Below are 13,142 nucleotides of genomic sequence, written 5' to 3' on the forward strand. Positions count from 1 at the left end.
AACTAGTATTTACAGACGGTACAAATATTTACAGGGGATCCAGAGACAGTATTAATATTAACCGGGGTTCCAGAGACGGCACAAATATTTACAGGGATCCAGATACGGTACTAATATTTACAGGGTATCCAGAGACAGCACTAATATTTACAGGGATCCTGAAACAGCACAAATATTTACAGGGATCCAGAAGCAGTACCAATATTTACAGGGGATCCAGAGATGTTACAAATATTTGCAGGGATCCAGAGACAGTAATAATATTTACAGGGAACCAGAGACGGTACTAATATTTACAGGGAATCCAGAGATTGTACGAATATTTACAGGGGATCCAGAGACAGTGCTAATAATTACAGGGATCCATCGACTGTACTAATATTTACAAGGGATCCAGAGACAGTACTAATAATTACAGGGGATCCAGAAACTGTAATAATGTTTACAGGGGATCCAAAGACGACACAAAGATTTACAAGGGATCCAGAGACTACTAATATTTACAGGGGATCCAGAGACAGTACTAATATTTACAGGGGATCCAGAGACAGTACTAATATTTACAGGGGATCCAGAGACTGTACTAATGTTTACAGGGGATCCAAAGACGACACAAAGATTTACAAGGGATCCAGAGACTACTAATATTTACAGGGGATCCAGAGACAGTACTAATATTTACAGGGGATCCAGAGACAGTACTAATATTTACAGGGATTCAGAGACGGTACCAATATTTACAGTGGATCGAGAGACGGCACAAATATTTACACAGGATGCAGAGTCGGTACTAATATTTACAGGGATCCAGAGACAGTACTAATATTTACAGGGGATCCAGAGGCGGCACAAATATTGACAGGGATCCAGTGATGGTATTCATATTTACCGGGGATCCAGAGACGGCACTAATATTTCCAGGGTATCTCGAGACAGTACTAATATTTACAAGGAATCCAGAGACAGTACTAATATTTACAGGGGATCCTGAGACAGTACTAATATTTACAGGGGATCCTGAGACAGTACTAATAATTACAGGGAATCCAGAGACAGTACGAATAATTACAGGCGATCCAGAGACTGTACTAATATTTACAAGGAGCCAGATACTGTAGTAATATTTAAAGGGGGTCCAGATTCTGTACTAATATTTGCAGGCGATGCAGAGACTGTACTAATATTTACAGGGGATCCAGAGACAGTCCTAATAATTACAGGTGATCTCGAGACGGTAGTAATATTTACAGGGGATCCAGAGACGGTACTAACATTTACAGGGCTTCCAGAGACGGTGCCAATATTTCCAGGGGTTCCAGAGGCGACACTAATATTTACAGGGGATCCAGAGACGGTACCAATATTTACAGGGGATCCAGAGACGGCACTAATATTTACAGGGCATCCAGTGACGGTACTCATATGTACAGGGGATCCAGAGACAGTATTAATATTTGCAGGGTTTCCAGAGATTCCACTATTATTTGCAAGTGACCCAGAGACAACATCAATCGTTGTAGGGGGATCCAGAGACGGTGGTCATATTTACATGGGATCGAGCGACGTTACTAATATATACAGGGGATCTAGAGACGATACTAATATTTACAGGTCTTCCAGAGACGGTAACAATATTTACAGGGGATGCAGAGACAGTACTAATATTTACACGGGATCCAGACACGGTACAAATATTTAAAGGGATCCAGATACGGTAGTAATATTTACAGTGGATCCATAGAAGGTAGTAATATTTACAGTGGATCCAGAGACAGTAATAATATTTGCAGGGTTTCCAGAGATTACACTGTTGTTTGCAAGAGAGCCAGAGGCAATATCAATCGTTATAGGGTGATCCAGCGACGGTGCTAATATTTACAGAGCTTCCAGAGACGGTACTAATATTTACAGGGGATCCAGAGACAGTACCAATATTTACAGGGGATCCAGTGACGGTACAAATATTTACAGGGGATCCAGAGACAGTATTAATATTAACCGGGGTTCCAGAGACAGCACTAATATTTACAGGGATCCTGAAACAGCACAAATATTTACAGGGATCCAGAGGCAGTACAAATATTTATATGGGATCCAGAGATGTTACAAATATTTGCAGGGATCCAGAGACAGTAATAATATTTACAGGGATCCAGAGACGGTACTAATATTTACAGGGAATCCAGAGATTATACGAATATTTACAGGGGATCCAGAGACAGTGCTAATAATTACAGGGATCCATCGACTGTACCAATATTTACAAGGGATCCAGAGACAGAACTAATAATCACAGGGGATCCAGAGACTGTACTAATGGTTACAGGGGATCCAAAGACGACACAAACATTTACAAGGGATCCAGAGACTGTACTAATATTTACAGGGGATCCAGAGACAGTACTAACATTTACAGGGGATCCAGAGACAGTACTAATATTTTCAGGGATTCAGAGACGGTACTAATATTTACAGTGGATCTAGAGACGGCACAAATATTTACACAGGATGCAGAGTCGGTACTAATATTTACAGGGATCCAGACACAGTACTAATATTTACAGGGGATCCAGAGACGGCACAAATATTGACAGGGATCCAGTGAAGGTATTCATATTTACAGGGGATCCAGAGACGGTTTTAATATTTACAGGTGATCTTGAGACGATGCTAATATTTACAGGGGATCCAGAGATGATATTTTATTTACAGGGTATCCAGTGACGGTGCTAAAATTTACAGGGGATCCAGAGACGGCACTTATATTTACAGGGGATCCAGACACTGTACTAATATTTACAGGGATCCAGAGACGGCAAAAATATTTACAGGGGATCCAGAGACAGTACTAATATTTACAGGGGATTAAGACACGGTACTAATATTTACAGTGGATCCAGAGACAGTGTTAATATTTGCAGGGTTTCCAGAGATTCCACTATTATTTGCAAGAGACCCATGGACAATATCAATCTTTATAGGGGGATCCAGATATGGTGCTAATATTTACAGGGGATCCAGAGACTGTACTAATATCTACAGGGGATCTAGAGACTGTACGTGAATATTTACAGGGGAGCCAGAGACTGTACTAATTTTTACAGGGCTTCCAGAGACGGTACCAATATTTACAGGGGATCCAGAGAGAGTACTAATATTTACAGGGCTTCCAGAGACGGCACCAATATTTGCAGGGATCCAGAGACAGTACTGGTATTTACAGGGAATCCAGAGACAGTACTATTATTTATTGGGAATCCAGAGCCTGTGCTAATAATTACAGGGGATCCAGAGAATGTACTAATAATTACAGGGATCCAGAGACAGTGCTAATATTTACAGGAATCCAGAGACAGTACTCAGATTCATACTGAATCCAGAGACTCTACTAATAATTACAGGGATCCAGAGATGGTACTAATATTTACAGGGATCCAGAGACAGTACTAATGTTCACAGGGGATCCAGAGATGTTATTAATATTTACAGGGGGTCCAGAGACAGTATTAATATTACCCGGGGTTCCAGAGACGGCACAAATATTTTCAGGGATCCAGATACGGTACTAATATTTACAGGGTATCCAGAGACAGCACTAATATTTACAGGGATCCTGAAACAGCACAAATATTTACAGAAATCCAGAGGCAGTACCAAAATTTCCAGGGGATCCAGAGATGTTACAAATATTTGCAGGGATTCAGAGACAGTAATAATATTTACAGGGATCCAGAAACGGTACTAATATTTACAGGGAATCCAGAGATTGTACTAATATTTACAGGGGATCCAGAGACAGTGCTAATAATTACAGGGGATCCAGAGACTGTACTAATGTTTACAGGGGATCCAAAGACGACACAAAGATTTACAAGGAATCCAGAGACTGTACTAATATTTGCATGGGATCCAGTGACATTACTAATATTTACAGGGGATCCAGAGACAGTACTAATATTTACAGGGATCCAGAGATGGTAGTAATATTTACAGTGGATCGATAGACGGCACAAATATTTACACAGGATGCAGAGTCGGTACTAAGATTTACAGGGATCCAGAGACACTACTAATATTTAGAGGGGATCCAGAGACGGCACAAATGTTGACAGGGATCCAGTGATGGTATTAATATTTACAGGGGATCCAGAGACGGTGTTAATATTTACAGGTGATCTTGAGACGATACTAATATTTACAGGGGATCCAGAGATGATATTTTATTTACAGGGTATCCAGAGACGTTGCTAATATTTTCAGGGCATCCAGTGACGGTGCTAATATTTACAGAGGATCCAGAGACGGTACTTATATTTACAGGGGATCCAGACACTGTACTAATATTTACAGGGATCCAGAGACGGCAAAAATATTTACAGGGGATCCAGAGACAGTACTAATATTTACAGGGGATTAAGAGACGGTACTAATATTTACAGTGGATCCAGAGACAGTACTCATATTTATCGTGAATCCAGAGACTCTACTGATATATACAGGCCATCCAGAGATTGGTTTAATAATTACAGGGATCCAGAGATGGTACTATTATTTACAGGGATCCAGAGACAGTACTAATGTTTACAGGGGATCCAGAGATGTTATTAATATTTACAGGGGATCCAGACACTGTACTAATATTTACAGGGATCCAGAGACGGCAAAAATATTTACCGGGGATCCAGAGACAGTACTAATATTTACAGGGGATTAAGAGACGGTACTAATATTTACAGTGGATCCAGAGACAGTGTTAATATTTGCAGGGTTTACAGAGATTCCACTATTATTTGTAAGAGACCCATGGACAATATCATTCTTTATAGGGGGATCCAGAAATGCTGCTAATATTTACAGGGGATCCAGAGATGGTACTAATATCTACAGGGGATCTAGAGACGGTTCGAATATTTACAGGGGAGCCAGAGACTGTACTAATTTTTACAGGGCTTCCTGAGACGGTACCAATATTTACAGGGGATCCAGAGGGAGTACTAATATTTACAGGGCTTCCAGAGACGGCACCAATATTTACAGGGATCCAGAGACGGTACTGGTATTTACAGGGAATCCAGAGACAGTACTATTATTTATTGGGAATCCAGAGCCTGTGCTAATAATTACAGGGGATCCAGAGAATGTACTAATATTTACAGGGATCCAGAGACAGTGCTAATATTTACAGCGATCCAGAGACAGTACTCATATTTATAGTGAATCCAGAGACTCTACTAATATTTCCAGGGGATCCAGAGATTGGACTAATAATTACAGGGATCCAGAGATGGTACTAATATTTACAGAGATCCAGAGATGTTATTAATATTTACAGGGCTTCCAGAGACGGTCCCAATATTTCCAGTGGTTCCAGAGACGGCACTAATATTTACAGGGGATCCAGAGACGGTACGAATATTTACAGGGGATCCAGACACAGTACTAATATTTACAGGGAATCCAGAGACTGTACTATTATTTACAGCGGATCCAGAGACAGTACTAATAACTGCAGGGGATCCAGAGACTGTACTAATATTTACAGGGATCCAGAGACTGTACTAATGTTTACAGGGGATCCAGAGACTGTGGTAATAATTAAAGGGAATCCAGAGACAGTCCTAATAATTACAGGGGATCCGGTGACGGTACTAATAGTTACAGGGGATCCAGAGGCGACACTAATATTTACAGGGAAGCAGAGACGGCAAAAATATTTCCAGGGGATCCAGAGTCAGTACTAATATTTACAGGGGATCCAGAGACGGTACCAATATTTACAGGGGACCCTGAGACGGTACTAATAATTACAGTCGACCCAGAGACAGTATTATTTTTGCAGAGTTTCCAGAGATTCTACTATTATTTAGAAGAGACCCAGAGACAATATCAAACGTTACAGGGGGAACCAGCGATGGTGCTAATATTTACAGGGGATCCAGAGACGGTACTAATATCCAGGGGGGATCTAGAGACAGTACTAATATTTACAGGGGATCCAGAAACGGTACTAATATTTACAGGGCTTCCAGACGCGGTACCAATATTTACAGGGGATCCAGAGACGGCACTAATATTTACAGGGTATCTAGAGACAGTACTAATATTTACAAGGAATCCAGAGACAGTACTAATATTTACACGGAATCCAAAAACAGTACTAATAATTACAGGGGATCCAGAGAATGTACAAATATTTACAAGGATCCACAGACTGTAGTAATATTTAAAGGGGGTCCAGATTATGTACTAATATTTACAGGGGATCCAGAGACTGTCCTAATATTTACAGGGGATCCAAGGACAGTAATAATATTTACAGGGGACCCAGAGACAGTACTAATATTTACAGGGGATCCAGTGACGGTACTAATATGTACAGGGGATCCAGAGACAGTAGAAATATTACAGGGGATCCAGAGACGGTACTAATAATTACAGGGGATCCAGAGACGGTACTAATATTTACAGTGGATCCACAGACAGTATTAATATTTGCAGGGTTTCCAGAGATTCCATTATTATTTGCATGAGACCCTCAGGCAATATCAATCGTTATAGGGGGATCCTGAGGCGGTGCTAATATTTGCAGGGGATCCAGAGACGGTGCTAATATTTACAGGGGATCCAGAGACGGTACTAATATCTGCAGGGGATCCAAAGACTACTAATATTTACAGGGCTTCTAAAGACGGTTCTAATATTCACAGGGGATCCAGACACGGTAATAATATTTACAGGGATGCAGAGACGCCAAAAATATTTACAGGGGATCCAGAGAAGGCACTAATATTTATAGTGGATACAGAGAGTGTATTAATATTTGCAGGGTTTCCAGAGATTATCCTGTTATTTGCAAGAGACCTGGAGACAATATGAATCGTTAGAGGGGGATTCAGATACTGTGCTAATATTTACAGGTGATCCAGAGACGGTGCTAATATCTACAGGGGATCTCGAGACGGTAGTAATATTTACAGGGGATCCAGAGACGGTACTAATATTTACAGGGCTTCCAGAGACGGTACCAATATTTCCAGGGGTTCCAGAGGCGACACTAATATTTACAGGGGATCCAGAGACAGTACCAATATTTATAGGGGATCCAGAGACGGCAGTAATATTTACAGGGGATCCAACGACAGGAGTAATATTTACAGGGGATCCAGAAACAGTACTAATATTTACAGGGGATCCAAGGACAGTACTAATATTAATAGGGGATCCAGAGACAGTACTAATATTTAAAGGGGATCCAGAGACGGTACTAATATTTAAAGGGGCTCCAGAGACGGTACTAATATTTACAGTGGATCCAGAGACAGTATTAATATTTGCAGGGTTTCCAGAGATTCCAATATTATTTGCAAGGGAACCAGAGGCAACACCAATCGTTGTAGGGGGATCCAGAGACGGTGGTAATATTTACATGGGATCGAGCGACGGTCCTAATATCTACGGGGGATCTGGAGACGGTACTAATATTTACAGGGATCCAGAGACGGCAAAAATATTTACAGGGGATCCAGAGACAGTACTAATATTTACAGGGGATTAAGAGACGGTACTAATATTTACAGTGGATCCAGAGACAGTACTCATATTTATCGTGAATCCAGAGACTCTACTGATATATACAGGCCATCCAGAGATTGGTTTAATAATTACAGGGATCCAGAGATGGTACTATTATTTACAGGGATCCAGAGACAGTACTAATGTTTACAGGGGATCCAGAGATGTTATTAATATTTACAGGGGTTCCAGAGACGGTACTTATATTTACAGGGGATCCAGACACTGTACTAATATTTACAGGGATCCAGAGACGGCAAAAATATTTACCGGGGATCCAGAGACAGTACTAATATTTACAGGGGATTAAGAGACGGTACTAATATTTACAGTGGATCCAGAGACAGTGTTAATATTTGCAGGGTTTACAGAGATTCCACTATTATTTGTAAGAGACCCATGGACAATATCATTCTTTATAGGGGGACCCAGAAATGCTGCTAATATTTACAGGGGATCCAGAGATGGTACTAATATCTACAGGGGATCTAGAGACGGTTCGAATATTTACAGGGGAGCCAGAGACTGTACTAATTTTTACAGGGCTTCCTGAGACGGTACCAATATTTACAGGGGATCCAGAGGGAGTACTAATATTTACAGGGCTTCCAGAGACGGCACCAATATTTACAGGGATCCAGAGACGGTACTGGTATTTACAGGGAATCCAGAGACAGTACTATTATTTATTGGGAATCCAGAGCCTGTGCTAATAATTACAGGGGATCCAGAGAATGTACTAATATTTACAGGGATCCAGAGACAGTGCTAATATTTACAGCGATCCAGAGACAGTACTCATATTTATAGTGAATCCAGAGACTCTACTAATATTTCCAGGGGATCCAGAGATTGGACTAATAATTACAGGGATCCAGAGATGGTACTAATATTTACAGAGATCCAGAGATGTTATTAATATTTACAGGGCTTCCAGAGACGGTCCCAATATTTCCAGTGGTTCCAGAGACGGCACTAATATTTACAGGGGATCCAAAGACGGTACGAATATTTACAGGGGATCCAGACACAGTACTAATATTTACAGGGAATCCAGAGACTGTACTATTATTTACAGCGGATCCAGAGACAGTACTAATAACTGCAGGGGATCCAGAGACTGTACTAATATTTACAGGGATCCAGAGACTGTACTAATGTTTACAGGGGATCCAGAGACTGTGGTAATAATTAAAGGGAATCCAGAGACAGTCCTAATAATTACAGGGGATCCGGTGACGGTACTAATAGTTACAGGGGATCCAGAGGCGACACTAATATTTACAGGGAAGCAGAGACGGCAAAAATATTTCCAGGGGATCCAGAGTCAGTACTAATATTTACAGGGGATCCAGAGACGGTACCAATATTTACAGGGGACCCTGAGACGGTACTAATAATTACAGTCGACCCAGAGACAGTATTATTTTTGCAGAGTTTCCAGAGATTCTACTATTATTTAGAAGAGACCCAGAGACAATATCAAACGTTACAGGGGGAACCAGCGATGGTGCTAATATTTACAGGGGATCCAGAGACGGTACTAATATCCAGGGGGGATCTAGAGACAGTACTAATATTTACAGGGGATCCAGAAACGGTACTAATATTTACAGGGCTTCCAGACGCGGTACCAATATTTACAGGGGATCCAGAGACGGCACTAATATTTACAGGGTATCTAGAGACAGTACTAATATTTACAAGGAATCCAGAGACAGTACTAATATTTACACGGAATCCAAAAACAGTACTAATAATTACAGGGGATCCAGAGAATGTACAAATATTTACAAGGATCCACAGACTGTAGTAATATTTAAAGGGGGTCCAGATTATGTACTAATATTTACAGGGGATCCAGAGACTGTCCTAATATTTACAGGGGATCCAAGGACAGTAATAATATTTACAGGGGACCCAGAGACAGTACTAATATTTACAGGGGATCCAGTGACGGTACTAATATGTACAGGGGATCCAGAGACAGTAGAAATATTACAGGGGATCCAGAGACGGTACTAATAATTACAGGGGATCCAGAGACGGTACTAATATTTACAGTGGATCCACAGACAGTATTAATATTTGCAGGGTTTCCAGAGATTCCATTATTATTTGCATGAGACCCTCAGGCAATATCAATCGTTATAGGGGGATCCTGAGGCGGTGCTAATATTTGCAGGGGATCCAGAGACGGTGCTAATATTTACAGGGGATCCAGAGACGGTACTAATATCTGCAGGGGATCCAAAGACTACTAATATTTACAGGGCTTCTAAAGACGGTTCGAATATTCACAGGGGATCCAGACACGGTAATAATATTTACAGGGATGCAGAGACGCCAAAAATATTTACAGGGGATCCAGAGAAGGCACTAATATTTATAGTGGATACAGAGAGTGTATTAATATTTGCAGGGTTTCCAGAGATTATCCTGTTATTTGCAAGAGACCTGGAGACAATATGAATCGTTAGAGGGGGATTCAGATACTGTGCTAATATTTACAGGTGATCCAGAGACGGTGCTAATATCTACAGGGGATCTCGAGACGGTAGTAATATTTACAGGGGATCCAGAGACGGTACTAATATTTACAGGGCTTCCAGAGACGGTACCAATATTTCCAGGGGTTCCAGAGGCGACACTAATATTTACAGGGGATCCAGAGACAGTACCAATATTTATAGGGGATCCAGAGACGGCAGTAATATTTACAGGGGATCCAACGACAGGAGTAATATTTACAGGGGATCCAGAAACAGTACTAATATTTACAGGGGATCCAAGGACAGTACTAATATTAATAGGGGATCCAGAGACAGTACTAATATTTAAAGGGGATCCAGAGACGGTACTAATATTTAAAGGGGCTCCAGAGACGGTACTAATATTTACAGTGGATCCAGAGACAGTATTAATATTTGCAGGGTTTCCAGAGATTCCAATATTATTTGCAAGGGAACCAGAGGCAACACCAATCGTTGTAGGGGGATCCAGAGACGGTGGTAATATTTACATGGGATCGAGCGACGGTCCTAATATCTACGGGGGATCTGGAGACGGTACTAATATTTACAGGGATCCAGAGACGGCAAAAATATTTACAGGGGATCCAGAGACAGTACTAATATTTACAGGGGATTAAGAGACGGTACTAATATTTACAGTGGATCCAGAGACAGTACTCATATTTATCGTGAATCCAGAGACTCTACTGATATATACAGGCCATCCAGAGATTGGTTTAATAATTACAGTGATCCAGAGATGGTACTATTATTTACAGGGATCCAGAGACAGTACTAATGTTTACAGGGGATCCAGAGATGTTATTAATATTTACAGGGGTTCCAGAGACGGTACTTATATTTACAGGGGATCCAGACACTGTACTAATATTTACAGGGATCCAGAGACGGCAAAAATATTTACCGGGGATCCAGAGACAGTACTAATATTTACAGGGGATTAAGAGACGGTACTAATATTTACAGTGGATCCAGAGACAGTGTTAATATTTGCAGGGTTTACAGAGATTCCACTATTATTTGTAAGAGACCCATGGACAATATCATTCTTTATAGGGGGACCCAGAAATGCTGCTAATATTTACAGGGGATCCAGAGATGGTACTAATATCTACAGGGGATCTAGAGACGGTTCGAATATTTACAGGGGAGCCAGAGACTGTACTAATTTTTACAGGGCTTCCTGAGACGGTACCAATATTTACAGGGGATCCAGAGGGAGTACTAATATTTACAGGGCTTCCAGAGACGGCACCAATATTTACAGGGATCCAGAGACGGTACTGGTATTTACAGGGAATCCAGAGACAGTACTATTATTTATTGGGAATCCAGAGCCTGTGCTAATAATTACAGGGGATCCAGAGAATGTACTAATATTTACAGGGATCCAGAGACAGTGCTAATATTTACAGCGATCCAGAGACAGTACTCATATTTATAGTGAATCCAGAGACTCTACTAATATTTCCAGGGGATCCAGAGATTGGACTAATAATTACAGGGATCCAGAGATGGTACTAATATTTACAGAGATCCAGAGATGTTATTAATATTTACAGGGCTTCCAGAGACGGTCCCAATATTTCCAGTGGTTCCAGAGACGGCACTAATATTTACAGGGGATCCAGAGACGGTACGAATATTTACAGGGGATCCAGACACAGTACTAATATTTACAGGGAATCCAGAGACTGTACTATTATTTACAGCGGATCCAGAGACAGTACTAATAACTGCAGGGGATCCAGAGACTGTACTAATATTTACAGGGATCCAGAGACTGTACTAATGTTTACAGGGGATCCAGAGACTGTGGTAATAATTAAAGGGAATCCAGAGACAGTCCTAATAATTACAGGGGATCCGGTGACGGTACTAATAGTTACAGGGGATCCAGAGGCGACACTAATATTTACAGGGAAGCAGAGACGGCAAAAATATTTCCAGGGGATCCAGAGTCAGTACTAATATTTACAGGGGATCCAGAGACGGTACCAATATTTACAGGGGACCCTGAGACGGTACTAATAATTACAGTCGACCCAGAGACAGTATTATTTTTGCAGAGTTTCCAGAGATTCTACTATTATTTAGAAGAGACCCAGAGACAATATCAAACGTTACAGGGGGAACCAGCGATGGTGCTAATATTTACAGGGGATCCAGAGACGGTACTAATATCCAGGGGGGATCTAGAGACAGTACTAATATTTACAGGGGATCCAGAAACGGTACTAATATTTACAGGGCTTCCAGACGCGGTACCAATATTTACAGGGGATCCAGAGACGGCACTAATATTTACAGGGTATCTAGAGACAGTACTAATATTTACAAGGAATCCAGAGACAGTACTAATATTTACACGGAATCCAAAAACAGTACTAATAATTACAGGGGATCCAGAGAATGTACAAATATTTACAAGGATCCACAGACTGTAGTAATATTTAAAGGGGGTCCAGATTATGTACTAATATTTACAGGGGATCCAGAGACTGTCCTAATATTTACAGGGGATCCAAGGACAGTAATAATATTTACAGGGGACCCAGAGACAGTACTAATATTTACAGGGGATCCAGTGACGGTACTAATATGTACAGGGGATCCAGAGACAGTAGAAATATTACAGGGGATCCAGAGACGGTACTAATAATTACAGGGGATCCAGAGACGGTACTAATATTTACAGTGGATCCACAGACAGTATTAATATTTGCAGGGTTTCCAGAGATTCCATTATTATTTGCATGAGACCCTCAGGCAATATCAATCGTTATAGGGGGATCCTGAGGCGGTGCTAATATTTGCAGGGGATCCAGAGACGGTGCTAATATTTACAGGGGATCCAGAGACGGTACTAATATCTGCAGGGGATCCAAAGACTACTAATATTTACAGGGCTTCTAAAGACGGTTCTAATATTCACAGGGGATCCAGACACGGTAATAATATTTACAGGGATGCAGAGACGCCAAAAATATTTACAGGGGATCCAGAGAAGGCACTAATATTTATAGTGGATACAGA

General features: G+C 41.0%; 1 protein-coding gene across 1 annotated transcript in view; it reads right to left on the reverse strand.

The window, feature by feature from the left end:
• Positions 1-1,095: 1,095 nt before the first annotated feature.
• LOC137319599 (uncharacterized) overlaps positions 1,096-13,142 on the reverse strand; it is a 91,207-nt gene continuing 79,160 nt past the window's right edge. Inside the window, exons 23-29 of the mRNA XM_067981697.1 lie at positions 12,026-12,189; positions 10,084-10,222; positions 8,858-9,021; positions 6,916-7,054; positions 5,690-5,853; positions 3,488-3,613; positions 1,096-1,387 (exon numbers count right to left, since the gene is read on the reverse strand). Coding sequence (XP_067837798.1) covers positions 1,096-1,387; positions 3,488-3,613; positions 5,690-5,853; positions 6,916-7,054; positions 8,858-9,021; positions 10,084-10,222; positions 12,026-12,189 — 1,188 coding nt within the window. The remainder of the gene's footprint in view (positions 1,388-3,487; positions 3,614-5,689; positions 5,854-6,915; positions 7,055-8,857; positions 9,022-10,083; positions 10,223-12,025; positions 12,190-13,142) is intronic.

This window comes from Heptranchias perlo, unplaced genomic scaffold (assembly GCF_035084215.1).
Source record: "Heptranchias perlo isolate sHepPer1 unplaced genomic scaffold, sHepPer1.hap1 HAP1_SCAFFOLD_88, whole genome shotgun sequence".
Lineage (NCBI taxonomy): Eukaryota > Metazoa > Chordata > Chondrichthyes > Hexanchiformes > Hexanchidae > Heptranchias > Heptranchias perlo.